The sequence below is a fragment of the Ceratosolen solmsi genome, unplaced genomic scaffold, assembly GCF_000503995.2.
Source record: "Ceratosolen solmsi marchali unplaced genomic scaffold, CerSol_1.0 scaffold39, whole genome shotgun sequence".
NCBI classification, from domain to species: Eukaryota; Metazoa; Arthropoda; class Insecta; order Hymenoptera; family Agaonidae; genus Ceratosolen; species Ceratosolen solmsi.
Window position 1 is genome coordinate 1,897,302 of NW_011948433.1, and position 27,938 is coordinate 1,925,239.

Sequence of the window (27,938 nt, forward strand, 5' to 3'; positions counted from 1 at the left end):
AGTAGAGAGCGTCGCAACAAAATATCCGTACTTTTTCTCTATCTTTCTTGATTTTATTTAACACAACCAGTATCCTAAAGAGCCTCTCCACAATTTGTACCTGGAATGATAAATAAAAATTTATTTGTTACCAAGTTCGAAGCGTTAAATTTATTTCTACGACTATATTATGTTAACAGAACCTCCTGCGAAACACCAAGCCTAAAAAGCCTAAATTGAATGCCCTTTATAATCATGTCGCTGAAGTTTTGAACTTTCTTATCAATCTCTAAAATCAGAGTTATTAATTTTTGCTCTGATCTAGTCATTATTGGAGCAGGTGGCGTGTGAGTTTTATCAAATGTTTCATCATCCGACATTTTATAAACTATAAATTCAATTATAAACCTAAAAATTCCAATCGATTAGATTACAAAATAATAATAATCATATTTGTGCGCATAATGTACATACAGAGCAATGTATCTGAAATCTTGCAAGGTCATAAGATTTTCTATAATTTCTGTATGAGCCTTAATTGTCCATTCGTCTAGCTTCGTAAGTAACTCAAGTTGCTCCATAATAAATTGTTCTTTAATATATCAAAATAATTCGGGCAGATTAAATTGAAGGAAATTTACAAATGATAAATAGAAAATGAAATGAGAAGGAAACTGGCCGACAGGCTTACCATTATGTTTGAATTGAGAAATTTCCTTGTTTTTGAAATACTTGTGCATTACATTTGGATTTGACAAATATCCATTTAGAATCGATATTACGGTCGTAGTAAATAAACAAGAATTTTGCGGAGTTATTAATTTCGAATGTGCTAGTCTCTTCACATACAATTTCTTTCGCACGGGAAATTCCTTATTTATAGTTATCTGACGCGATCGCAATTCCCTTACTGGACTTTTGTTTTCATTATTATTAACGTTCACAGCATCCTCCTTGAGATTCTTCGTTGCATTATTACGTGCATCCTCGTCTAAAGCATCATAAAAAAGATTAAAATAAAGTGAAATCTTAACATAAAATGGATTAAATCCTATATATTAAGAACAAACTTTCTTTAAACGGCAAACTTTCTTACGTTCGTTATTAGATAAATTATCCTGGCAACTGAATATTCTATCAAAACATTGGTTCTCTCGGATACTTGTTATTTCCGGTGATTCCTGATGAATTTCCGATAATACAGCACTCGGAGTTAAAGCTTTCACCAATTTATCATTACAATTTTTTACATTATCGCCATTATTGGTCGGATTTAAGCATCTACTATTATATTCGGATGCATTATCTTGAATCGATGAAATGGAAATTGGATCACATGGAAGAGCTGATAAGGCGCTTGAAGTGCATGGAACCTTTGCCATAACTTTAAAGGTTTTATCAATTTCATTCATAATGATAGATACCTTATCATTATTATCCTCTATCTGGTCTTTAGAAAGTGATTTTGCTCTCTTCATTGCCTGTGCAATTTGGTTATTGGATTCACTGTTAACATTAAAATTAATTGTTTTTGGTGTATGTGCTATACGCTGCTTTTTTGGCGGCTCTATAATTGGCACAGACTCCACTAATGTATTTGGATTATTTACTGTTTTATTTACTGGCGTGTCACTTACACCATTTAATTTCTCTCTAAATTGTAAGTTTCCCGCTTCTAAATTATTCAAAACAATTGGTTTTTTACTGTTTCTACTCAAATTTCTGATCTTCGACAGCAATTTCTTTCTATTTCCACCTGCTAAATTAGCGTTGCAAGTTTTATTCAATTCGTTACGCGTTCTTGGACTACGAGGTTTCGAGCCCTTCTTATCGAAGGTTTCATCGGTCGAATGGTCGGCACTAATGTTGCTATGTTGGTTATCGTCCACAGTAGCTGATAATGAAATGTTAAGATCGTGACTCGTTGAAATGCTATGTACATCATCAACATTATTTACACTATTATCGAAAAAATCGCTCGTTTCTTCAATAAAGGACTTATGATTTTGTATCTCAATAATACTGTCTGCAGCCAAATGATTATCTTTTTCAATGCTGTTGGGTCTCACCGGTAAAACGGATAAATTTTCTGACTTTCTATCGTTGCATGTGACCTGTAAATTTTCATTTTCATCTTCTGTTTTATCATACATACTTGGGTATACTGTGGTAGTAATTGGTGAGCAAAATTTATTGGATATTTCATTGGGTATAATACAATTTTCATGAAAATCCGAATTCTGTTCTCGTTCGTTCTTTTTATCGATTACATCTTCACTGCTATGTTTTTTAACGGATAAATAACTTGTGCTTGAAAATAAATCGGAGGCAGGCAATTTTTTAATGCAAGGATTCTCTTCGTTTGAATTTTCAGTACATCCAGTTATATTACTTTCTATTCTCGATACGCTTCTATTACAATCGAGTACTTCGCTGGATTCTCGAAGTAATAAAGCACCATCCTGGCATTTCAGGTTAAATAGACTTTCTTCACATTTTTCAGTATCTTTCATATTTACAGCTAATTCAAGCGTACCACTTAAATTATTTATTTCCGATTTATCATTGTATATCCAACTGTTATTTTGCTTATTATTTTGCTCGCTACTAATTTCATGATTACAGGTAGATATCGATTTATCCAACATATCCGATTTAATATTAGACACGGAATACTCATTAAATTGACTACAATTTTCATTTGTTTGATTGTTAACTATATTAACGCTATTCATAAAATTGTTATCGCATGAATTATTAGTTGCATTACAAACAAAATCATTGCTTTCAATTTTATTATCTACATCTACTTCATACGTATTTTTTTCAATATTTTCTAATCTTACGGGTAAGGAATGAATATTATTATAAGTAATGTCTTCGTTGACTTTATCAAATACAAAATTCTCTTTTTCTTCGTTAGAGTAGCAAGTACTTTCTGACGATAAGGTTTGACTAGTCGATAAATCGCAAGCTGAATCATTTAATTTTGTTACAAATTCCGTCATAGCTACATCTTCAATTAATGACGATTCTCTTAAATTATCTTCATTCACCTCTGTTATTTCACTTGGTGACGTACAATCAGACTATTACGAAAAATCATAATTAATAAATATAAGATTGATTGTTGAGAATAATTATTAAAAATTTATCTCACCGCCTCTGAACATTTCGATGACGAAAAGGTTTTTTCCGATTTACAAATATCCTCGTTTAAAAAATCATTAGATATTTTTTTAGGAATACAAACTACTGAAGATTCAAACAAATCAATATCACTGCAATATTTTCTTTTTTTAGACGATACGCTACTTTTCTCATCCGATTCTATTTTTCTTTTCACAGCTTTCGAATTATCTTCAATTTGCCATATAAAATTTTTTACTCCGTCTACATCAATGTCTCTTTTATACTTATTCTTTAACCATTTTAATTTACGTTTATCACGTTTTCGATATTTAAAAAATTTTTTCTCACTCGGCATCTGTAGGATGAATTTTATATTTTTAGAAATACAACAATTTTTATGAAAACAATTATTTAACTTCTTTTTCGTTTTTCTTTTCTTCATTAATTTTTCTAATTTATTTATTTTTCTGGTTAATTTATCTATTTCCATGAATGTGACATGCGTCATTTCTTCAGTAATTTGATTTGGATTCTTGCATTCATTGTTATATAATTCAGAAGGAGAAGCTTGGTTATTATTTTCCATAGCTGTCGATGTACTTTCCAAGGGCTCGTTAATTTCAACACTTGGTTTCACCAATCCTACATAAAAGAAAATATTAATATCGATGTGTGACACATCGTTCATAAAATATGGTAATTTTGTGATTTTTACTTGGCGAATTCGGAGGTGATAAATGTTCGGATAAAAATGGTGGACTCAAAGACATAACTTTGAGTATCTGTTCAACTGGTGTAGGAATGATACACATCTCGCATTTGGTACAAAATATAGGAAATGGTTCTTTCTGTATACTTAAACACTGCTCAGTCATTACATGCTTATCTATCATTTTCAAGTTATTAGGCACAACCTTTACAGGATCTGTATTCACCGAGGTATTTTGTTTTTCGTAGCCTGCGTATAAGAAAATTATAACAATTAAACAGTCGCAATTATTATCCCAATTTAATAGATATTTATTACTAATCGCATACTTATCGTTTGACTCGATTGTTCCTTTAAATGCACACTTGGCTTTTTTTCAACACTTTTTACCGTTTTCTTAGCAATTTTCATATCTAATTGTAAGGCTTTAATTTTGTCTGTCAATAAAAAATTATTAAAATTATTATTATACTCGTATGTATGTAAGTAAAGAATTAAAGAATTGTACTAAAAGAAAATGATGTTTGTGCGTGCGTGCGCACGCACACGAGCACATGTCCACACGTACTCGCACACACGCGCACGCGCCCACGCGCGCACAGCTCTGCACACACACACGCGCGCATACGCAGGCTTATACATACACATGTCTCTGTATATATATAAAAAAATATATATATATATATATATATATATATATATTGTATGCGTGTGTGCGTGTGTGGCTGATCATATACCTTCTAATGTTGAATTTTGTTCTTCGGTATTTTTAATTTTAAAAATCAATTGATTAATATGCTTTTCATTTTCTTCCAATTTAGTCTTTTGTTTATCAATTAGATTTTTTTGCTGTTCTAAAGACTGCTTATATTCAATATTCACCTGTTGTAATCAATGTTAATTGAAAAATAGTCAATAAAAGTGATTTAAATTAAATTTTTTAATTTCAATATCCAAGGCTGAATCCCTCTTGAGAATGACAATTTATAAAATAATATATCACTTACCAACTCTAGCTTAGCATGCTTTTCCATTGTAAGATTATACTTTTTCAAAATATCTCGTTTCTCTTCATTTAATATATTACACTCTTTTATTTTATCATTATACTGCCTTATTAATGCACTAAAACACGAACGACATTAATCAAATGACATGGCTTAACTAAATAAACACAATGAATAACTAAACTTGGATAATTGACTTACTCGGCTTTGTTCATTTTCAACTTAATTAGTGACATGGTATCCTTATAATCCTGAATTCTCTTATTTACTTTGTGCTCGTCCTGCGAAGGCATAAAATTATTTCGTTAATATTTAAAATGTTTGCTCGTTATATTTCAAATTGTAACCTCAATGCCGGTCGATCTAAGCAATGTTTCACTCGCTACTTACACGTGCTTGGGGCTCATCTTCATCTTGACTAAAGTTTATCCGCTCAATGTCCATGTTTCGACACTTATTTTACGTATAACTACAATTTATATACAAGTATAACGTTAATAATAGCAATCTAAAAGTGTTTGTAGCTTATTATTAACCTCCGAGCAAACGTGAGTTCAAAAACCATTTTGCATGTACGGCGGTAAATGCCATGGATTTTCAATGAAATTGCAAACCGCGTGCGCACTCTATTAAGCTCGGGACTCGGAACTTACAAGAAACGTCGAATACAAGTTGGACGAAGAGAAAAAAAAAGCACGATTAGCGCCAGAGGGCCGTGCCACGAACTCGAATAATACCGCTGGCGTTGAAATAATTAGGATAATGGGCTGGGAGGATGAAATTTTTGAATGAAAGATATATACAAAAGAGTGTAAAGAGATGATGGTTGATATCGATTGATTATTATAAATTGATAAGCCGTTGAATTGTGAATTGTTGAATGGGAGGGTGGCTAATGGCAAATGTATCGCGTTCGACGGGGCTTATAATACTTAAACAATACGACTGTCGAGCATATCAAATGCATTTATCAAATAATTCTATTTCAACGATTAACTAATATTATGAGTATGTAATACCTATATCGAGCACTTAATCATGTCGGTTAACAATAAAGTCACTCGATCCTCGAGCCTTCACACCTTATCGCCAATCCCTGCAAAAAATATCCCTGGGATAAAAAAACAATGGGACGTTGTTAATAGATCGATTTGATTAGAACGTTATAATGTGCCGCTTGGGTTCATCGAAAATCATGTGGAACATCCCGTCACAATGTCATGAAATTGCCAAATATTTATAATTCGTAAATAATAATTGCTTCTGACCCGTCTAAGTGAATCCTTTGAATAACATAATATTAAGAAATGTATTGTATTGAATATCTATTTGAAATGAATGTTAAAGGCCTCGAGTCCGCACAACGCGCAAATTCATAATAATAATTAAGCTTTCGCGTTATTGTCGTCATTTCCCGCGACATAACGATCTATGATATGGAATAAATATCGTTTAATTGAACATTACAAGAACACGAATGACAGGAGTCAGTGTACGTTTAAACGTACTACCGGGTGAGCGTGCACGCTGGCACATTAATTAATAAGAAGCTTTTATTATTTGGAAAAATACTTTTTAAAAATTGCAATCGACGTTGCGTACTTGAGCGCATTGTATTTGAGAGGCGCCAGGTGTCATTCGTTTATCCAAGCGGCTTTAAGAGTGACTCGTAACTCCATTCGTTTTCCTAACCTAAAAGAGAAGGATTCGAGCGACGTCGCTCATATTATTGGGATTATTAAATAGAATAAGCTGAGAAATGCCTGAGAGTACGAAAGTGGAGATTCCTAAGCCAATTGTCGAAAAGAAAAGTGAAAAGGATGACGACAAATCGGAAATGGTAACTTGCCTTGACTATTTTCAATAACAGTTTATTGTTGCGTTATTCCATGGTTTTTTTTTTTTTTTTTTAATCATCATCATCATTATTTGGCCGATCGCTATATTTATATTTGCAAAACGATGCCCCACGAATAGAATCTCGTTTATTAATCGAACGTATTGATTGTTTGTTTATTTAGTCGGAGGAAGATAAGCTTCTGCAGGAAGAGTTGAATCAATATGTAGAGCATTTACAGGATTCCAATAGCAAATTGTATCTCAACGCATTGGACTCGTTGCGCACGCAAATTCGAACGTCTACAACGTCAATGACTAGTGTACCCAAGCCACTGAAGTTCATGCGTCCCCATTATGATACAATGAAGGCCATTTACGATAAGCTCAAAGATAAAAAATGTAGGGAACTGTGTTCGGATGTGATTTCTGTTTTAGCGATGACGATGGGCGAAGGTAGAGAATGCCTAAAGTATAGAATATTAGGTGAGTTTTATATGATTATCGTTGGCCTGGCTCTTACCGGCTTTAGAAAAAAGTGACTTAACACGTTGAAACGAACGCTCTGAAAGGCAACGACGAATTATCATGACATAATACACTGATATCGATTTAAGGATCGTAAAATTTCAATTTATCGCTATGTAAACGAGTTACTTGCAATTTATTATTATTTGCAAATAGGTTCGGCGCTCAATATCGGCGAATGGGGTCACGAGTACGTGAGACATTTGTCGGGTGAATTGGTGGAAGAATGGGAGGAACTGGCGATCGAAGGCTCCGAAGAGATGACCAAAAAATTAATCGGTCTTGTTCACGAAATTGTACCTTATAACATGGCTCACAACGCCGAAACAGAGGCCTGCGATTTACTTATGGAAATCGATCGACTCGACTTTCTTGAACAATACGTCGACGAAAGTGCGTATCAGCGAGTTTGTTTATACCTTACAAATTGCGTCCCTTACGTCGCCGATCCAGAAAACAGCACGCTTCTGCACGCGGCATTAAAATTATATAAGAAATTTTCACAGTACCCGCAAGCCCTTAGGCTCGCCATGCAGCTCAACGATCTACCCCTCATCGAGAATATATTCACCAACTGTCCAGATCTGTGAGTAAAGTCGACCCGCGAGCTCCGCGCATGGTTATTACAAGCCACGCTATTGCGCCCACCATTTTCATGATACGTACCAACCACATTTTAGATCAATTCAGAAGCAACTAGCCTTCATGCTCGGCCGCCAGCAAATCTTCCTCGAGCTGCCCATATCCATCGACTGGTACGACGATCTCGTGGAAATAATGACAAACTCCCATTTGAACAATCATTTCTTGAATCTCGCTCGTGATCTTGACATAATGGAGGCTAAGACTCCCGAGGACGTGTACAAATCGCATCTGGAGAACTCGAGACCGCCGTTCGGGGGCGGCCAGGTGGACTCGGCGCGGCAAAACCTCGCCGCCAGCTTCGTAAACGGATTCGTCAACGCGGGCTTCGGCCACGACAAGCTCCTCATCGAGGATGGCAACAAGTGGCTTTACAAGAACAAGGAGCACGGCATGTTTAGCGCCACAGCCTCCCTCGGCCTCATACTTCTCTGGGACGTCGACGGGGGTCTGACGCCCATCGACAAGTATCTCTACTCCTCCGAGGACTACATAAAGTCCGGAGCACTGTTGGCCTGTGGAATCGTCAACTGCGGAGTGAGAAACGAGTGCGAGCCCGCGCTGGCTCTACTCTCCGATTACGTGCTGCACAACAGCAACACGATGAGAATCGGCGCCATTGTGGGACTCGGTTTGTCCTACGCCGGATCGAACAAAGAGGCCGTACTCAGTCTTTTAATACCAGTTCTCAGCGATCAAAAGTCCAACTGGGAGGTTATCGGAGTCACCGGACTCGCCCTGGGTATGGTGGCCGTTGGCTCCTGCAACGCCACCGTCACCACCGCCATTATGCACACGCTAATGGAAAAGACCGAAACAGAACTCAAGGTATGCATATACATATATATATATATATATATATATATATATATATATATGCGCGCGCGCGCGTGTGCGTGCGTGTGAGCGCATATATGCGTATGTATGCACTTTCTTACATCCTCGTTAGGATGGCCATAACTTTTTGCCGTACGTTAACGTTATCCGTCACCTCGTGTCAATGACATTTTCATTGATTCGCATCATTTATTTATCAATCGGCTTTACTTTAAATCGGAGTACTTTATTAAATTAGAAGCTCGCTTACTTAGGCGATTGCGGACACCAAGTGCCCCTGGCACTGGCAAACGCAATAGGTTTGATTTCTATCGCATCGTTATCCTTATACGAGAAGAGATTTTATAATTAATGAATATAAAGTATAAAGTGAGGTAAGAGGTTGGGAAGGTGCGCGATTAATTGCGTCACTCCCTTCGATCCAAAGCTCAGAGCTTGCGATTATGTTAATACGTTAAAGAAGCTTTGTTTCTATCGCGACACTTCTTCAATACGCAGGACACGTACGCCCGCTTCCTGCCCCTTGGATTGGGACTCTGCTTCTTGGGCAAACAGGAGGCCGCCGAGGCTATAATCGCAGCCCTCGAGGTGATCCCCGAGCCCTTCAAGTCCATGTCGACGACCCTCGTGGAGATGTGCGCTTACGCGGGCACGGGCAACGTCCTCAAGATCCAGCACCTCCTGCACATCTGCTCGGAGCACTATGAGCCGGTTAACGAAAAAGAGGAAAAGTCGAGCAGCAAGGATAAGGAGAAGAAGGAGGAGAAGAAGGAGGAGAAGGAGAAGGATTTAAGCTCGAGGCAGGCCGTCGCCGTCCTCGGTATCGCCCTCATATCAATGGGCGAGGAGATCGGCGCGGAGATGGCCTATCGCACTTTCGGCCACCTTCTGCGCTACTGCGAGCCCGTGATAAGGCGTTCGGTACCCCTCGCCCTCGGCCTCATATCCGTCTCCAATCCCAAGCTCAACATCCTCGACACTCTATCCAAGTTCTCCCACGACAGCGACCTCGAGGTCGCGCACAACGCGATATTCGCGATGGGCCTCGTCGGCGCCGGCACCAACAACTCCAAGCTCGCGGCGATGCTCAGGCAGCTGGCCCAGTACCACGCCAAGGATCCCAACAATCTCTTCATGGTGAGAATAGCCCAGGGTCTCATTCACCTCGGCAAGGGTACCATGACTCTCTCGCCCTACCACAGCGATCGCCAACTGCTGAGTCCGGTCGCCCTCGCTGGACTCCTAGCCACCCTCATTGGGTTCCTCGACGTAAAGAACAGTGAGTCAAATCGTTATTTCCTCGAGGTCTCGTTAATCTTTAACGTCAAGCCCCCGAGGCTTCTTACAACCAAACTAGCCATTATAAAATCTCGAGCCTAGCGAGTCGAGTCTTAACGCTTCATATTTCTAACGCTATTCGGCAGTAATCCTGGGGAGGTCGCACTACCTGCTCTACACTCTGGCGGCGGCGATGCAGCCCCGGATGCTAGTGACGTTCGACGAAGAGCTCGCGCCGCTGGCGGTGCCGGTACGCGTCGGCATGGCCGTGGACGTCGTCGGCCAGGCTGGCAACCCCAAGACCATCACCGGCTTCCAGACTCACACGACGCCCGTGCTGCTGGCGCACGGGGAACGCGCGGAGCTCGCGACCGAGGAGTACGTGCCCCTCACGCCCATCATGGAGGGCTTCGTTATCTTGCGCAAGAACAAGGAGTCGACATAAGCGAGCCCGGCCCCGACCCCTTGTCTATATATCCTATGACTGTACCATTAAGATTTATAATTAAAAGAGTTTTATTAATAACGATGAGCAGATTGTTATTTCGTCATTTGATAATGTTGGCTGAGCATAGAAGTTGGTCCTATCTGAAGGATTATTGTCCCTTGGTTGGCCAGTGTTGCTCGTGATGAGGAGGGAGGGGTAGTCAGGCTGCTGTTGGACGGGGAGTGGGGAGGCACTACTTTAATGGTTTTTGTCTCGGTTTACTTGTTGTCGGCAAATGTGCTTCGTGGCCACTTTATCTTGTCCTTGTGTAGTTTTCTTTATCCTTTTATAAGCAGATACTTTATTTTGCCTTTGCTGCTTCAAGTACGTGCGTCGATTTGGTATTGATATAAAAAAAAAAAAAAAAAAAAAAAAAATCGTTTTTTTTTTTTTTTTTTATTTTATACTTTTTATATTTATACATATTTACTAAACGTTTCATAAAATTTAAATTAAGCGGTATTTTTTATTATATACTTAAAGTATATCGCATACATATGTGTATGCGTGCGTTAGGAACGTTAATTCAAATAAAGAAAAGATTTGAACAAAAAAATAAACTTGATTGATGATGTATTATTAAAAAGGAAGAAAAAAAGAATTACAGGATATAATATTTCGAAAATACGTTAAATGTATTTTGTAATGTTTTTTTTTTTTTTTTTATTTCAATATTTTGCTTGTGTATTTTTCCTTCAAATTGTTTACTTTATAGATAAATTTCTTTTATATAAAGATTTTTTTTTATAAATTTAAGAAGTCGTAATTTTTTGACCCATAAACCCTGAGGACTATCGTTTCATTTCAATTTATGTGAACATTTGATCAGCTCGCATTGTAACAAAATTAAGGCTCGGAGACTGAGATTTTTTATGAAAGAAAAATCACGTCGTCTACTAAAAAAAAAAAAAGGACGACCACAAGGTGAATAAGCAGTCCCTTTTTATCCATGAATCATCAATGCAAGTTGCTTGAAATACTCTTTTAGCCTCGTTGAAAGGCAAAATATCATACAATTTCCAAGTGACGGACAATATTTTTTCCTCTTTATCTATCTTTATATTTCACTTTATTTGACAATTACTTTTTGATTATTTTATCTCCCTTCTTTTCTTTTTATTTGTTTTTTTTTTTTTTTTTTTTTTTTTTTTTTTTTTTTTTTTTTTTTGTCTTTCTTTCTCTCAAACGAAACATTTTGACAAAAATAATTTCGCGACGAAATTAATTAATAATCATTATTATTGCTTATTGTCGAATGCCAATAGATTAACTCTTACATTTGCAATATAATTTTCGCGTTCTTTCGGGCAATGTATGCTTCAATTGGCTTTTATTGCAAATGTCGCAAAAAGATTAATATCGTGGACATAAATGTAAGAAAGTCAATTCGATGGACCTTCAACCGAGTTCATCTCTTGTTTCAAGGCAAACGGCATTACGAAAATGGAATTAAGGAAGAAAAACATTTGCAGCGCTTGCTGACACAATGAACACAAAGACTAAAATCAAGGCCCGTTGCATTTAAGAAATTCATTCGTATATAAAAGCAGGAAAAAAAATAGATTAAACCACATAAAAAAGATAGGAGTAACTAGTGAAACGAAGTGTTTTGGAGTTTGAAAAGTTTTTAAATGTCGTTCATTTGCGCGCGATATAAGTCGAAAAATGTCAGCGATCGATAATCTCGAAATGAGCTGTGGGTAAAACTAAATAAATAATGACGATGCACGGTACTTGAAACAATCTAAAAATAGCAAAAATAAAAATATTGTAAATAAGACGTATGGAGTAAAAAAAGAAACTTATCAGTTATGTCGAAATTAGTAATGTGATTGAATAGTATATTTTGTAAATGAAAATTATTCGTGCTAATAGTGACAGAATTTAACGCCTTGAATCTCGTCTGCATCCGATAATCTGTACGAAGGTTTGTCGTATGCACATTATCCTACAATATATATATATATATATATATATAGAGAGACGCATGCATGGGTGTGTGTGTGTGTGTGTTTGTGTGTTTGTGTGCGCGAATGTTTGTTTGCGCGCACATACCGTGTATATGCACACCTATATATAACTATTCTATTTGTATGTACACAAATGTCTGCTGCGGATGCACTCGGCTGTCCTGTAACTCGAGTCTCTCTTTATTACGCACTAATAATATTTCTGCAACAAACATTGTTGGATCCTATTGATTAAACTATTTCTTTTGATTCGTTATTTTTAGCAATATTCGCTCGAGGCAAATATTGCATATTATGGATAAACGGTATTTCTGTTTGGCTTATTTGGAATAACAAAGACATATTATAAAAAAAATATCTTTTCTTTGTTAAAGCCTTGCATACTTTATTTTTCATTACAAACAAATCGTTTCGTTCCCATTAATAATGAATAATTTGTCATTGGCGTTTACTACTTTTAATAAATATGATAATTTTTGCATATTACCATTATTATAATGTAATTAGCCGGCTGGACTTAGGTTTTCTTTGTCTTACAGGTAGGAATAAGAAATACGTATGAAAAATTGTAGATTTAAATGGTAAAACAAGTTTGAGGAAGCAGAGATATATTTAAAGTATGGTGGGTGTTCTTTTTATAGATGCGGTTTGACCTCCTTCTTAGCGGAACCAGATTAGTCAACCTGTAGATTTTACTGGATACAGATCACTGACACTGAATGTTCCAATCAACTTTTTACTATTTTTCTTGAAGTTAATATAAAAATGTCAGAGAGGTATATAAATGTTTGTGTGCTTTATTCTCATTGCTTTTATGAATGATTTTAAGCGATAATAATTGTTTTATAAATCTGCTCTAGTAATGAAAAGTTGAGCGACATTTGCAACGATGGCAAAAGTCGTCAAGCAACGGAAACGAAATCTACAATAGAATCTAATCCGCTGGTATCGGAAAGCATCGATCAGTACAATCTCGAGAGGTAAAAATCACGAAATACATAATACAGAAGCTTCATATTATTATTCCAAATAGAATTTTCCATTCTGAATGTTAATCAGCTATATATTAGTCTCTGTTCCTTTAAGCGCAAAATTGCCTTTCTTTCGTTCTTTAATGTGGACGTATTAAATATTTAAGAAATATTTTACGTTTCCAGAATTTGTAATATCATTACCGAAGACTCGATGGCTGAATCTCCACCTAAGGAGCTCTTAAAAGCAGCGGAAGGTTTACAAAATATGGCCATTGCTCATGAGATTGCTCTTAATCAAAATTTTAAAATTGACAAGATCGAACCAGAAGATGACACGCTGTATAAAAAAGTCAAGGACATCTTGCACAAAGCATATTGGGATATTTTATCCGATGAATTATCGCAAAGTCCACCTGTATATACACAAGCTATGCAATTACTGGAGGAGATAAAGCAGGTATAGCGATGCGATTCCCATATTTATCGAGCAGCTATTTTTAATTAAATTATTTATCTGGTTATGAACAGTCACTGGATGAATTGCTCTTTCCACACAATGCGAGAACGAAAGAGAGTATCAACGAAGTCCTCGATATTGCTTTAATAAAGCAACAAGCCGAAAACGGAGTTCTAGATTTCTCACATTATGCGCAATATGTTATTTCATTGATGGCTAAAATTTGTGCACCAGTGAGGGATGAGAGGATAGCGGAATTGAAGAACTGCACCAATGTTATCGAGACTTTCAAAGGAGTGATGGAGGTTCTCGAACTTATGAAATTGGATTTAACAAATTTCACGATAAATATGTATAGGCCAACCATAGTTGCTTCTAGCATAGAATATGAAAAACGTAAATTTTCTGAATTTTTAAAAGTACAAGAAGATGGCCTTCGAAAGACGAGGTCATGGTTATCTAAGTATTTAACAGGTGACGTAATAAGAGCAAACTCTACGGATGCTAATGCCGTAAAACAAATAACTGACTTTATTTTAATCGAGGCTTACCTAGATCTATTAGAATTTGATATTACACCAAGTGCTGAGGTATCCGCCCCACCGATTTTATACTTTATTTTGTAAATTAACAAAACATTGATATTTACATTAAAGACAATAAATTTTTAGACTCTCATGCTGGATCAAGGCAGAATAATTGATTTACGTAATAAAACATGTAGATTAGTCATTAACGGCTCTATTTTATCGATATTAAGTGCTGCGTATCCTTTAAGGAACGTAAATATAAATGAAATTAAAGAACATATCACAGTCTTATTGGATTCCATTAATTCTAACAAGTAATAATGACGTTTTATTTATAGAAATTGAGAATAATTACATTTATTTATATCCTTCGTGTATTTTAATAGGGATCTTGAAAAAGCTTTGCCCAATATTGTTATACAAGTAAAGGCTGATATAGAAAAAATACAAGATTCGGCAAATGCTGTGTCGAGCGTAGAGCGCAATAATTGCTTATCGATGTTGGAAAAATTAATATTGGAACTATCGAGAGCCGATCATAGAATACGTCAAAGTATTTGTAAGTAACGAAGCTTCGTGGATTTATATTTTTGAAAATATTATATTGGAGAGCGATGGACATCATTTCAATGCACTGTTTGCAGCTTCCAGAATAAAAACATTTTTTAAGAGTGCAATTATGTTGCAATCTCCAGATCCTCAGCAGATACCTTCTGTGCTTTCTCTATTGGGACGAGAATTAATGGACGTTGCAAAACAATTTTTAATATTAATCACTCGCAACAGGACTATATTTGAAGAATATTACCAAAAAATTGTTACTCTAGTTATAAGGGACGAGCATTCGGACTGTGCACCAGTTCATTAATCAAGAAGATGACAGTTCGCATGGGTGTTATGAAGTAACGTTGCTAATGTTTAACAATTTCGTATTCTTTATTGGTAAGGTATGATCCAATAGTTAACTTTAGATGATAATTGTAGATACTAGAAGCTCGTTAATAATCATTAACTGGACAAAGGCAAGTTTCAAAGCGATTATAGTCAATTGTTTTTAACATCAGCGTAGCTCTAGCCGAGCCTGGCAATTTCTACCTTAGTCTGTCCTGCAGAATATCATAAAAATTATTAGAAAATGTTTCATTAGCAACCTTCGTACACACCTTTATACTAAAATACATGTGATAAACAAATTTAAGTATAATTTATCTTGGTATCTTTCGTAAAGATAAGGCTTTCTAAAAAGTATTATATAAACATTATAAAGTATTTCAATAAAGAAAATTGAAATTACAAACAAAACAAAACAAAACAAAGCGAAACAAAAAAAAAAAAAAAAAAAAAGAAAAGATATATTAATTTATATGATAAATTAAGTGGAATGAAAATTAATATCTTCTATTATTATTTGATTTTTGTAACATAGACGCAGTAAAGTTGAAAGAGCGCCTAAATGACTCTCTCAGATTATTAAATAACAAAGATAAATGAAGTATATCTTTAGCATTTATCAAAATTATTACTAGTGTTTGAAAATTTTATGGAAATGTAAAAAATTATAAAAGTGTTCAAGTATATAAAAAAAAATTTTTTATATAATGTTATAATTATTAGAGAAACTTTGAGATGAATTTCTTGAAAAAGGCATTTTTATTATAAATGTAAAAAAAAAAGAAAAGAAAAAAAAAAATCATGTTTACTATAAGATTACACATTTTAAGTGTATAAATATTAAATATTCGTTATATAATATAATATACAAAATTCATCGTATTTTCAATGAAAAAGGCTGATTAACATTATTATATACATAAAATTAATTGTTTGATATACCATTGTTACAAGTAATATCTTGTTTTTAAAAATGTTTACAATTATAAATTAACATGATTGTAATGATCGAGTTACTTAAAAATTAATTGTAGTAGAATAATGTAATAATTTGATAAACAATAAATTAAAAAATGTATGGTACTCGTTGCATTAAATTACTATCATTATTCTTAAAAATATGCTGTGCCAAATAAATAAAATTCAGAAATTAAAAGTAATTTATGAATTTTAATGGTGAGCATGTAAGCTTATTTATGCAAAAGTTTAAATAAACTTTCCTATACTGTCAAATGCCATTACTATTTAAGTAGCAATATAAGCCTTAATAATTATATATTATCTTTAAAAACATGATGGTAAAATTTTTTTAATTTTCGTAATCCATGAGATTACCCCAAGCAGTACCGACTTTCATTTTTACCGGCAACGGTACTCGCAACTTATAAGCATTTTCCATTGATTCTTTAATAATACTGGCTACTTTATCTAGATCGCTCCGACTCACCTGAAAAAAAAAACATTTATTAATAACATTTATTTACAACCAAGCCTACCCTAAGATATTATTATTATTATTGTTATTGTTATTATTATTACTATTATTATTATTGTTGTTGTTGTTGTTATTATTATTATTATTATTATTATAATTATTATTATTATTATTATTATCGTGTAACTTATTACTTCATATAGCAATTCATCGTGTATTTGTAGCACTAAATGAGCACTTCTAGCTCTTCGTTCCGTGTCACTGTATCGTAATTTTCGAGTACTTTGCGTTGTTGATAAAGTTAATGGCAAGTTGCATGAAAACTCATCTCTTAATTTATTTTCTATAAGCACCATAGCTTTCTTCGTTATGTCAGCTGCCGAACCCTGTACTTTCGTATTTATCGCTTGTCGTTCCGCATGCGCTATAACGATAAGACAAATATAAAAGAATTACAACATTAATACCAAACGATAATCGACACTTACATTCCACTGCATTTGTTAAACGTACAATTGTAATTTTATAATCAATTATCAAGAAACATAACTCACGATATTCTTTTCCACTCGTTTTTTTTTTTAAATTACTACTTAAAAAATTACTCGGCAACGGCTCATTTTAACGAGTCAAATGACATTATTAGCTCTGCTGCCAAGGTGATGCTGCACGAGCTTGAGAAATTCAAATTTAATATCAATTCAAATGTTTATATCAGTCTTACACTTGATTGCAGGTATTTTACTGGCGATGTCTGGTAAAATGCGCCGACGATTTGCCAATGTCGACACAAAACCGTCTTTTTGTGCCTGTACGGAGACGGCGTTCAACCACACTCGAATTCCTTTGTATGTACCCATGAACGCCTCGAGATAATCTTTGGCTTCTGACTCAGTAACGGAAAGTGTTTCGGCTAGCGACTTTGTACCCATTCCATAAATCATCGCGTAGCACAATTGTTTCGCCCGCTGGCGCATATCATCGTTAACCTTCAAACGTACTTTATTATTAATTTTGTTAATATACTCTAGTATTTCAAGAATACTTGGCTGACAAATTTCGTTGGCAATGCAAATAATAATCATTTGAATATCGTTGATACGAGGTGGAGCTTCGTACCGAGCCGAGGTCAGCATTTACAAATAACAAGAAAAATAAAATGAATAAACAAATAAATGAAAAGCAAAAAAGAAAAAAGATTTAGCTCATAAATTAAGGGCTCCGTTTCATTTTAGTGTTTATGCGTTACATACGTTGACGTTCTTAATGCAATAATACCTTGTTTTCGCTTGTCTTATTAAGTCTAGCAGCGATGCTTTTAAAAATGTCTCCCTTCTCATGCAAAAGTTTACAAAGCACAGGATCTTGCGAATAATGAGCCAGAATTCGAAGCTCTAATTGGCAAAAGTCCGCGGACAGCATCACATTACCGGTATCTGGGACAAATGCCATACGACAACTAAGTACGCAATTGCTTTTGGAGGAAAAAAAATTGTTAAAATATTATAATCATTGCCTTTGCTTTCTCTCTCTCTCTCTCTCTCTCTCTCTCTCTATCCCTATCTCTTGAAATTTCTTTACCTTATTTCTGACTCAAAATCTCGAGGGATAGTTTGCAGATTTGGCTCGTGCATAGAAACACGACCAGTCGACGTGTAAGTGATGCAATTACCGTGAACGCGATTATTTTTTGTTTCCACCTGCAGCATCGGAAATATAATCTGTAATTATAATTGAAGTATTATTTTAATGCTTTCAACGGTGAAAGAATAAAGTAACGAAAGATTATTTCAATATCTACTTTCGTTTGAACTGTATTGAGTTTTCGCCAAAGCGTTATGAGGCTGGAAATGGGATTTTCACATGATTTTAAAGCCAACTTATTCGTACAGCCTCGTCCCTTTTTACTTAATCCGAGAACCTAAAAACATAATACAATTGACTAAAATAATTAATTCGCAATAGAGTATAATTAGTCAATTGTACGCGTACACAATAAGTAGAAACAAAAAAAGAAATATGTAAAATAACGTATGTACTTGAGAAACGTCTTTGGACGAATGGAAATTAAATTTTCGCCCTGCAAGATTGAAAGCTTTTTCTTCAATACGCGACAAATCGTTCTTTATTGCAATAGACAACTCTTGCAAAGAATTCATATTTATCCCTACACCTCTTAACTCCATATTTGCAAGAATAATGATCGTGGGCATTTCAACCTCTATTAATAAAATAAGATAAAATTGTTATCAAATGATTGTTAAACTCATTGTCCGCCTATAAAAGCGGCATATATTACCTCTATATAATGACAATAACGATGGATTCTGGTTCTTAATAGCATTCAAAACCGCTTCTGTCATGTACCAAGCAAGCACAGCTTTAGCAGCTGCTCGTGCACTCGATACCAGAAAGTTCGTACCAAACGAGTTATCCAAAGCATTAGTAATATCCAGACTATCTGGAAAGTATTGCGCTGCCTTAACAAAAAAAAAAAAAAGTAATTTCCAATTACAGAACAAATAGACCTTTTGTTTTCAGATTTCTTTTATCTCGGTAAGTTTTTTTTATTACCAATTCACTGTAGCTTTTGTGCCAGGACTCTGAATTAATTATCCAGTCTGCGACATTCGGATCGCAGAATCTACAGCGAAATTCAATCTCATAGCGCACGTAAAGCATCTTGTAGACCTCTTTTGCATCGAAGCAGTGCAAAGTGCGCGATGGATTCGTTAAAATATCGCGCAAGAAGTTGATCCTTTCCTTTATGGTTATTTTCGTATCTACAAGCAGATTACGATAATACATTTCATTAAAATGATATTTGTCTTTAAATATTTAAATTGATTATTAATTTAAATTATTCTCTGAATTATTTTCCAAAGTATAATAAGCAAATAATATAATACTCGGGTAATGGGCTTTTAAATTAACTTTACACAAAATTACATTATATAAATTAATTATTATCGATATCAATTGTTGGAAAGTAAAATACCTTGTGTATTACCAAATGGCATATAATATGTATTGCCAGCACCCCAGGATATTACAATTCCGTAAATTTTCTTATCCCTGTAAATGTACGCATCCGCTTTTCTATCCTTCCTCCTTTCCTCGATACCGATGATCCTGTTACCAATCGCAACTACCGGCTCTCTAGCGCACATCTCCGTAACAATCGCCACCGCCAAGTTGTGTTTTTGTTCATTCGTCGAGGAGCCTTCGATGTTACTTCGAAATAAGCGAAATGCTCGTCTCGAATTAGCCACGTTCACCGGCTCCGTCGCCTTCAGGCTTATTTTGTCATTATACGCATTCGCATGATTATTGTCATTCAAAAGTGGCATCTTATCTTTCATCGATATCTCCTTAATCTGTACATAACAAATGTCTCGTTTATTAAACGTCCTTCTCCCCCCCCCCCCGTTTCCTTCACCACACGCATTACATTGCGTTAAAAACATTGAACTCGATAGCATTTGCTTTACTTACTGGTAATAAGAGAGCTTATTGTCAACAATGAATTCATAAATTTACGTTCACCTTTCGCGGCATTTTTCCTTGCGACTTGACTACGTCATCCGACTCGAACATCAAACGGCTGTCGGTACAATTGGTGTCGTTGCCATTTGACTGCGCACACCTCGACAAGGGCTCGACATTCTGCTTCAGTAGCTCTCGCGAAGAGCCGAGAGCCTTGGAACTACCAATTTGCTTCGATTTCAATGACTTACCGAGTTTCCTCTCGATTCTCATTCGAGTTTTGTTAAAATTCGTTTCATCTGGCTTCATCTTCTGTGAATTAATGACCGAGTCCTCCGAGTCGGATTTATTTAAACTAAAAATATATCACATTGCCTTTTACTTATTAATTAGTTATATATATATATATATATTGTGTGGGTATGCGTTTAAAATCCTTTAAATAATATCAGTATACGAGCAGAAATGTATTGACAAACATTTTATAAATAGCCGAATCTTTTAAAATTATTTATAGTAGCCCTTGAAAAATAATCAATGTTTTAGTACCTCATAAAATTACCAGGACCGTATCGTAAAGCCATAAAGGTATTTACAGTTTTCTAAGTCAACACGAGTCCTTAAGCCGAAAGTGATACAAAAGAACGTGCATTTCTTAAAGCTTTGTCAATTTACTACATTTATCATATTTAATCTTTATATGCCCAACGATTAAATCACCCCATACTATCTGATCACATTATCGTAATATAAATATTTAATATATATATATATATATATATATATATATATATATATATATATATATAATCAAAACAAAAAACAGTTAAGATTAATTATTTCGTGATTAGATGTGTCGAGGTAGAAGGCTTTTTTTTTTTTTATTTATTTACCTGTGAGGCATAAAGGGCCTGCGAGTATTGTACGTCCTGACACTCGCTATTGGCGAATCGTCGCTATTGTTCCTGTCGTAGGCTCGCTTTCGAACAATATACTTGGGCGTGTCCTTCGCCGTCACATCCGGGCTTTTGTCCTTCGTAGTCTTGGCTTGTATTGTCCTAAGGGCAATTTGACTGGAAATCAGCTGTCTTAAGTGTCCACGCGCATTCGTCTTGTTTAAAAGGGACGGACTTCCCGAATCGGAATTCTCCTCGTTTTTATTATTTTTCTTTGCCATTTCGTACTTATCTTGAATGGGTCGCTGATTTTTTATTTGATCCCAGGAATCTTCGATCCACGTCAATTGATCGCTAATTTGCTTGGCATTTTTCATCGTATTATTGCTCGTTTCTCTATTATTACGAGGCGTAGAAAGATCTTCGGCCCGAGCGTCATTACAATTGTTTTGCTCCCTGATCGGATCAACCGACACATCCCGAGGAGTAGCTGCTTTATTTGAGCCGACACTTTGTTTTTTATTACCAATGGAGCCACCGCTGCGTGTAATCCTTTTACAAGTTTCAGTCTCATTGGATGCGACATTCTGTGAAGCGAAGTTGCTTTTTTCAAAATCGGCTAAAAATTCCGAATCGATCACATTCTTTTCCAAAATACTACACATCTGCGGATCGAAAAAGGAACTGTCGCTAAATAGACTGGGACTCGAGTTATTCGATGACACGGCAGATATTCTCGTTTCTTTTCTGGTTACTTTTGTCTCGGACATTGGCGCAGCTACAGAAATAATGCCTTTATCTTCATTCATCGGTGCATTACTCGTAATATCGTCAAGAACGCGATCGCTAACTCCAAGTGATTTCTTTGCTTCGGATTCAGTTGGATTTTCAATAGATTTCATTGCCGTAATAATATCCATTCTATCTTGGAAGTCTATCGATCGTATTGTAATTTGGCCCTCTTTTAGCAAACTTTTTGTCTTCTCGAGTAGCTTAGATTTCAGCATTCTCGAGGCTATTTCCGGTTTGTCGCTTTCATTAATCACATCGTCGAACGATGCGGAAGGATCATCGTTACTTTTATCAATTGCCTTCGCGACTAATCCGCTATCATTCGTTTCATCGATTAATTTACATGCAGCGGTCTCGTTGCTCAAATCTTCCGAGAACATCAATGAAACTTCGCTATTCTTCGATACCTCTTTACCATCGTCATTGGTACTCTCCATAATTATCCCCGAGCTTGTCTTCTCAACGAGCATTTCAGAAAGCATTTGATGACGATCCCCCCTATCGTTTCTCGACTCCCCACAAGACTCGGGCAGCAATTTACTGAATTTGGCAAAGCGCGATCGACTGTCGCCGGCACTTAAATTTTCATCCGAATACATTTGCATTCTGTCGACGTCATTTATCGACCTTCCCGACAACGCAAAAAGACTATCGCTACTTTTCGAAAGACGCTTCTTGCCCCGACAGATATTTTCCATATCGGCGGCGCCACTATCATTCACCGCAATATCCGTACGTTCGTTATCGAGCCGTTTTTTATCCTTTGCCTCGTCTGCCACAGCATGCACCTCGACGTACGCCATTTGCGAAGAACGAGGCCCATTCATCATATTCGGTGTCGTTAAATTAGTCGAATCGACGCAATTCGAGCGTGGACTCGCTTGGCTGGCGTTATCGATTTGGCTCCATTGTACATCGCGCACGCCGAGTTCATTCTGTCAAAGAGCCGCGAACTTGCATTATTGCTAATAAACGGGATTTATCTTATTGCTTTTTCTTTTCTTGTTTCCCAAATAACATGAATTCGAATTTCAATTTCAAATTTTCAAATATCAATTTTAAACCTTTGACTTACCTGTACTAAAACGCGAGCTTCGTTTACGACAATTTGTGCAGCTTCGCGCGCCGTCAGACCATCCTTTCCAGTAATAAAAACCGTTCGCATTTTCGTTCTTTGTACAATTTCAGTCATCTTCTCCCCGTCAAAGTTCTTTTCGCTAAATTGTCGCAATATTACGAAACATATTAGATATTTCTTACCACTTTACCAATGATGATTGTGATTGCCGATAACAAATGAAAATATTTGACACGTATGCTTCGATGTAAAAGGTTCGTTTTCTCAATATACTTTCGGTTAATTACTTCGCTTCTCGAAATACATAAATAACTCGCCACTTCAACAAGCGCGACAAATTAGATTTCTCACCGACATAGGAAAGCCATCATCGAAAAGTCAATTTAAACAGACAACACGTCATCAAATACTCCCCAAAAGCTTATCCGATAGCACAATACCTTTCGAAGGGCAAAGCTTTGTTTAGTGCCTCCTCGACATTAAGTGTACTCGCGATCGCAAGCTCCGCAACACTCGTTATCCCGTATTTGAAGAGACTCCGAGCGCGTAACCCATTAAGACTGGGCAGCCGGAGGAGGTCCAGGAGATCCCTGCATACGCCGAATTGTAGCCGAGCTTGGAACTGGGCAAAAAGCAGCTCCATGCAGTCCCACTTGAGCTCCTTGCAAAAATTAGTCACCATGCCTGCGTAGCGCGCATATACGTTATTCAAAGCAAAGTAAATTATTGAAAATAAAATGTCGGGAGGAGCAAGCGACGATTAACAATTTAACTCAATTATTTTACAATTTGCTATTTCGCCGCGCAAACGATAATTATGTGGGATGTTAATTTGAGCGCTTGAATAAAATCGACCAAGTTACCTGCGAAAGTCGATGAAGATTGCTGCAAACTTTGCAATAAACCGCGGCAGCAGTTGTACTTTCTGCAAACGGTATTCAGCGGCACTTCGCGCACTAAGTCGTGTAAGGCCAACGCCGTGTAGAATCTTCGGTGAATGTTTAACTAATGAAAATAAATTGTTTTTCATTTCATTCGCTAATAATTTTTATACTCGTTTCAGCTCGTAACGCCATGGGATATGCGAGACATAATGACAAAATAAAAATATCGAGAAAGTAAAGATTATTCCATTTCATACGATAAAGTTCTTTGCAAAATATGTTCGTATAAAATAAAGATGAAAAAAAAAAAAATAATATAAAAAACAAAAAAAAAAAAAATAAAAACACGTTCAAGACTTTAAATTTATTATTTATCGAAATTTATCGAATGTTCTATTTATTCATTTATTATTTTGTCGTTGTTGGAGTTGTTGTTACAATTATATATCCGAGAGCTTTTAATAAAGAGGTTCGATCGCGTGCTCCCTAAAACTACACATAAAGTATTTTAATTTCCTAAAGAATAGACTCACGAGTTTTCCGGGCTTGATGATTCCGCGCAAAGCGCTCATTAAGAATCTCTCCTCGACGCCGACCAATTTCCCGACGCGGCGCTCACTCTCCGGCAGCGTCTTCCACAGCTCCATGAAGCCCATCCAGTCGATCTGGCTGATTTGACTGCCAGCGCTGAACGGTGTTACCAAGTAGACGACGTGCAACTCTGTGTCGAGGACGAGACACTTCCTCGCGCGTTGGAGCTCCTCGAAGAGGAAGAGGCCATCCCAAGGTGGTATCGAAGCCGACAAGCAAGCCTTGCCCAAGCAGGTTGCCACCAGCCTCTCCTCCTTGCCGCCCGAATCTATCGAGCTGTCATTACATTTAACAGCTTTTCTCAATGTATTCTCATAAACTTCTCTTAGTTGATGAAACTAAGAGATTAAAGGAAACATCAATCATGATCGAATATACTTATAATATACTGGTTCATTATACTTGCAGTAAAAATTCGTTTGCAATTAAAAATTGCACGGCTTCCTGCACCATTGTCGTCACCACAGCGCCTTCGCATTTATAAACGAAGGTGCATTTACAGTAAAAGTCAAGATCCTTTGGTGTGCGCACAATCTCACTGGCGACAGCTTCGAGTAGAGCGCGAATTAGAGGGGCCGAGCTCTCTAAACAAGACAATATGGGCTCTAACGACGATGCCATTAAATTCAAGGCCGAGGCACGCTCGTTCGGTTGGCATATAAGGATGCTTTCACCTACGAATAATTTCCCAACTCTTACATCCTCGATACAGCCCTGGAGATATAATAAACGGCTCCTTTAATACCTGCTGTGTCCTTCCCCATGCGACCCGCTCGACCAATCATTTGCTGATACGTTAATTTATCCAAAAGATTACCATTGAATTTTAGCGAGCGTACTATTACTCTTCTGGCTGGAAGATTTACACCGCTGCTGAGAGTTGACGTTGCTACGAGAACTTTTAGAGAGCCTAGCCTAAAGTTCGATACTCGTGTTTATTTAATCGTTAGACCATTGTATTCTAGAAATCTCTAGTAATTATGACCTACCTAAATCCACCTTCGATAATGTCACGTTCGTCCATCGTCAAGCCAGCATGATGAAAGGCAACACCGAAAGACACGGTCTTTTCTAAAATACTGTCCAATCCAATTGGACAGTGCGCGAGTTGAATTAATACCTCTTGAAGAGCTACGGCGTCCATCATCTTCCTCAAAATTTGACCGTGATACGTATTATCGCGTCCTGGAAATATATTTTAACAATTCTGGGATCCATAGTATCTGGGACAAATTTGAATTGATAACTCTAAAACATACCTAATTGAAAGAACGCAAAAGCTATTTGTGTGGCTAATTTTTCACACCAAGATTTTGCTGCGCAGAATATAAGTATTCCATGACCACCGCTTATAGTTTCAATGCACAGCTGAACGATGTTGTCAATATCGTTGACTATATCTGGAGCAGCTTCGAGCTCTCTGATAAAATTTAACTTACAATCAAAAATGGATTTATCGATCTAAAACATAAATATTATACAACATGAATAAACAATTTATTTAACCGTAGAGAAGCATAGAATTGTATTATTATGATTATATGAAATTGCTATTATACACACTTTGCATTGTTCGTTGAGCGGTATCGGTCTAAAATCAGTCTTATAAAGTTCAGCGTCTAACCACTCAGCTATTATTGGCAAATTTGGAAGGGTCGCAGACATACCGATCAATTGAATGTTTACATGCTCTATGCTGAATGGAAAATGATGTAAGAATTTTGCCGAGTTTCATTATAAACTGTATAATAAATAATCCTTACCTTAAACTCATATAACGCAATTTAGTTAAAAGTAATTCTAATAAATATCCTCTATTTGGATCGCCAATAAGATGCAATTCATCGATAACAACAACTCCTAATGTCTTTAAATCTCCGTTTTCCATTAAACGATTAACGAGCGAATTGGCTTTTTCAATGGTGGCTATAGCAATATGTACGGCTGAAAAACCACCCACTGGTGCTACACCACCCATAAAACCCTCCACTCTTACTCCACTGTCACAGAGTAAATCCTAATAGAGTAAAGTTTGTTTATACAAAAAATTATTTACAGACTTGGAATAAAATTGAAATTTAATTAATTTGCTTACTTGAAAATAAAACATTTTTTCTCTAACGACGGAGACAAATGGTAGAATGAAGATGGCCTTTTTGCGACGCTCCAGGACTGTCTTCAGAATAAGAAATTCAGATACTAGTGTTTTTCCAGCAGAGGTTGGCGCAGAATAAACAAGATTTTTATTTTCTTCCAAAATTTTATAATTAGCTAAGCATTCTACTTGCCATAAGAACATTGTGTTAATTCCTCTAGCTTGATATTTCTGAAATGACATTACCACCATTAATATTACTCTATAATTCCTGTATTCTCTTTCCATAAAGCGGAGTATAATACTTCATTTCAAATAATATAGCAAGCGTATTGCTGGAGAGAGTGTTTCAAAAGTCATACAACCTGGAGAATCGACGGTGGCAATCCCCAACTGGATAATTCAAAACGCTTCTGACTATTGACATCGCTTAATTCACGTACGCTTAAAATATTAGAATTGGTAAACGTATCGGTTATATTGTCAAACAGTTTGCTTTTATTCTTTTTACACGATGAGAGAGACTTGATAGATTTGGCTAAAGTGGAGTTATTTGCATTTTTATTTTCCAATTCTGTTCTATCTGAGTTTACTGACAATCCAGCAACCCATTGCTTACGAGGAACTATCGAATTTAATAGATCATCTTTTGATTCAATGCCAAGGGTTTTAGAGCTGACATTTATCTCGCACCATTCAGCATCGCTCAATAGCATCTCGGGCAACTCTAGCAATTGATTTTCATCATTGGCCAATACGTCAGGGAGCAAAGATAAATAATCTTTCAAACGTTTGTTGATGTCGCCGTCCTCTTTCATCAGCGAATCCCTTCCCTTTCCCGATACTTTCAGCCGCTTCTTTTTCGTCACCTTCGACAACATGATTATTCCGTAAATCGCCAACGATTCTAATCAATACATAATCAACGGTCCCACACGACACACGCATGTTTAAAAAAATCTAAATGGCATGATCGACTGGTCGCAGGAGTAACGGACGACGTACGACGCGAATTTGAAAAGCAGCCGAGAGAAATTCAATTGGTCGCCGAGGATGAGACAAGGACGGACGCAGATACGTCATACGAAACTATAGCAGTATTCGATGTACTTATAGATATGTTCAATCGTTCGATGAAACGTTGACATTATAAACTATAGCAATTTTCCGGGATGGTAAATAAGAAAAAAAGCGTCTACAAGATTCCAAGACTCCGAGCGTAAGTAACAAACGCACGACAATTGCGGCGCAATTATTAGCTTCCGCTGTTCCCTATGCAAAGTCACGCGGAGAAGATTAAAGCAAACGTAATGTGCATTAGGGAGCAGACCTGATGTTTATGGCTTTTAATCAAAGGTTATAATATACGAATTTACGAAAATTTCGTACTATCATCGCGTCATTGGGACGTTACGTTACGCTCC

At 36.3% G+C, this 27,938-nt stretch overlaps 4 protein-coding genes and 1 long non-coding RNA gene across 5 annotated transcripts in view; 2 read left to right on the forward strand and 3 right to left on the reverse strand.

The window, feature by feature from the left end:
• Positions 1-964, reverse strand: part of LOC105364516 (uncharacterized) — a 2,106-nt gene extending 1,142 nt beyond the window's left edge. The window contains exons 1-4 of the mRNA XM_011502448.1: positions 671-964; positions 454-571; positions 183-387; positions 7-100 (exon numbers count right to left, since the gene is read on the reverse strand). Coding sequence (XP_011500750.1) covers positions 7-100; positions 183-387; positions 454-571; positions 671-719 — 466 coding nt within the window. The 5' untranslated portion in view covers positions 720-964. The remainder of the gene's footprint in view (positions 1-6; positions 101-182; positions 388-453; positions 572-670) is intronic.
• A 3,950-nt stretch (positions 965-4,914) lies between these two features.
• Positions 4,915-5,478, reverse strand: LOC105364517 (uncharacterized). Its single transcript, XR_912954.1, has 3 exons — positions 5,218-5,478; positions 5,029-5,108; positions 4,915-4,945 (listed from the first exon to the last, which is right to left on the reverse strand). It is a non-coding gene; the product is annotated as an uncharacterized LOC105364517 (long non-coding RNA).
• A 951-nt stretch (positions 5,479-6,429) lies between these two features.
• Positions 6,430-10,474, forward strand: Rpn1 (regulatory particle non-ATPase 1). The gene is made up of 6 exons (XM_011502450.1): positions 6,430-6,667; positions 6,849-7,149; positions 7,348-7,777; positions 7,872-8,661; positions 9,169-9,949; positions 10,095-10,474. The coding sequence occupies exons 1-6, from the start codon at positions 6,587-6,589 to the stop codon at positions 10,391-10,393; spliced, it is 2,682 nt and encodes an 893-aa protein (XP_011500752.1). The 5' UTR covers positions 6,430-6,586; the 3' UTR covers positions 10,394-10,474.
• Positions 10,475-13,566: 3,092 nt separating this feature from the next.
• Positions 13,567-15,348, forward strand: LOC105364519 (T-complex protein 11-like protein 1). Its single transcript, XM_011502451.1, has 5 exons — positions 13,567-13,836; positions 13,908-14,426; positions 14,508-14,680; positions 14,753-14,925; positions 15,011-15,348. The coding sequence occupies exons 1-5, from the start codon at positions 13,591-13,593 to the stop codon at positions 15,232-15,234; spliced, it is 1,335 nt and encodes a 444-aa protein (XP_011500753.1). The 5' UTR covers positions 13,567-13,590; the 3' UTR covers positions 15,235-15,348.
• A 1,080-nt stretch (positions 15,349-16,428) lies between these two features.
• Positions 16,429-27,395, reverse strand: DNApol-theta (DNA polymerase theta). The gene is made up of 24 exons (XM_011502601.1): positions 26,880-27,395; positions 26,515-26,745; positions 26,183-26,436; positions 25,983-26,115; positions 25,679-25,880; positions 25,409-25,604; positions 25,165-25,334; positions 24,822-25,093; positions 24,362-24,673; positions 23,808-23,949; positions 23,385-23,628; positions 22,942-23,083; positions 21,072-22,801; positions 20,239-20,533; positions 19,691-20,069; positions 19,221-19,475; positions 18,992-19,168; positions 18,732-18,913; positions 18,494-18,613; positions 18,274-18,413; positions 17,971-18,166; positions 17,417-17,681; positions 16,887-17,116; positions 16,429-16,704 (listed from the first exon to the last, which is right to left on the reverse strand). The coding sequence occupies exons 1-24, from the start codon at positions 27,393-27,395 to the stop codon at positions 16,567-16,569; spliced, it is 6,921 nt and encodes a 2,306-aa protein (XP_011500903.1). The 3' UTR covers positions 16,429-16,566.
• Between the last annotated feature and the right edge of the window lie 543 nt (positions 27,396-27,938).

What these genes read in the sequence shown, in the direction of transcription:
- Rpn1 (XM_011502450.1), top strand. Translation starts at nt 6,587, where the DNA reads ATGCCTGAGAGTACGAAAGTGGAGATTCCTAAGCCAATTGTCGAAAAG. An exon ending in ATGACGACAAATCGGAAATG is followed by an intron (nt 6,668 to 6,848) that starts GTAACTTGCCTT and finishes TTGTTTATTTAG; the next exon opens with TCGGAGGAAGATAAGCTTCT. An exon ending in CCTAAAGTATAGAATATTAG is followed by an intron (nt 7,150 to 7,347) that starts GTGAGTTTTATA and finishes ATTTGCAAATAG; the next exon opens with GTTCGGCGCTCAATATCGGC.
- LOC105364519 (XM_011502451.1), top strand. Translation starts at nt 13,591, where the DNA reads ATGGCTGAATCTCCACCTAAGGAGCTCTTAAAAGCAGCGGAAGGTTTA. An exon ending in ATATTACACCAAGTGCTGAG is followed by an intron (nt 14,427 to 14,507) that starts GTATCCGCCCCA and finishes ATAAATTTTTAG; the next exon opens with ACTCTCATGCTGGATCAAGG. An exon ending in TAGAATACGTCAAAGTATTT is followed by an intron (nt 14,926 to 15,010) that starts GTAAGTAACGAA and finishes CACTGTTTGCAG; the next exon opens with CTTCCAGAATAAAAACATTT.
- DNApol-theta (XM_011502601.1), bottom strand. Translation starts at nt 27,395, where the DNA reads ATGTTGTCGAAGGTGACGAAAAAGAAGCGGCTGAAAGTATCGGGAAAG. An exon ending in TTGCGTTATATGAGTTTAAG is followed by an intron (nt 26,116 to 26,182) that starts GTAAGGATTATT and finishes TTTTCCATTCAG; the next exon opens with CATAGAGCATGTAAACATTC. An exon ending in AGGCCCTTTATGCCTCACAG is followed by an intron (nt 20,534 to 21,071) that starts GTAAATAAATAA and finishes ATATATTTTTAG; the next exon opens with TTTAAATAAATCCGACTCGG.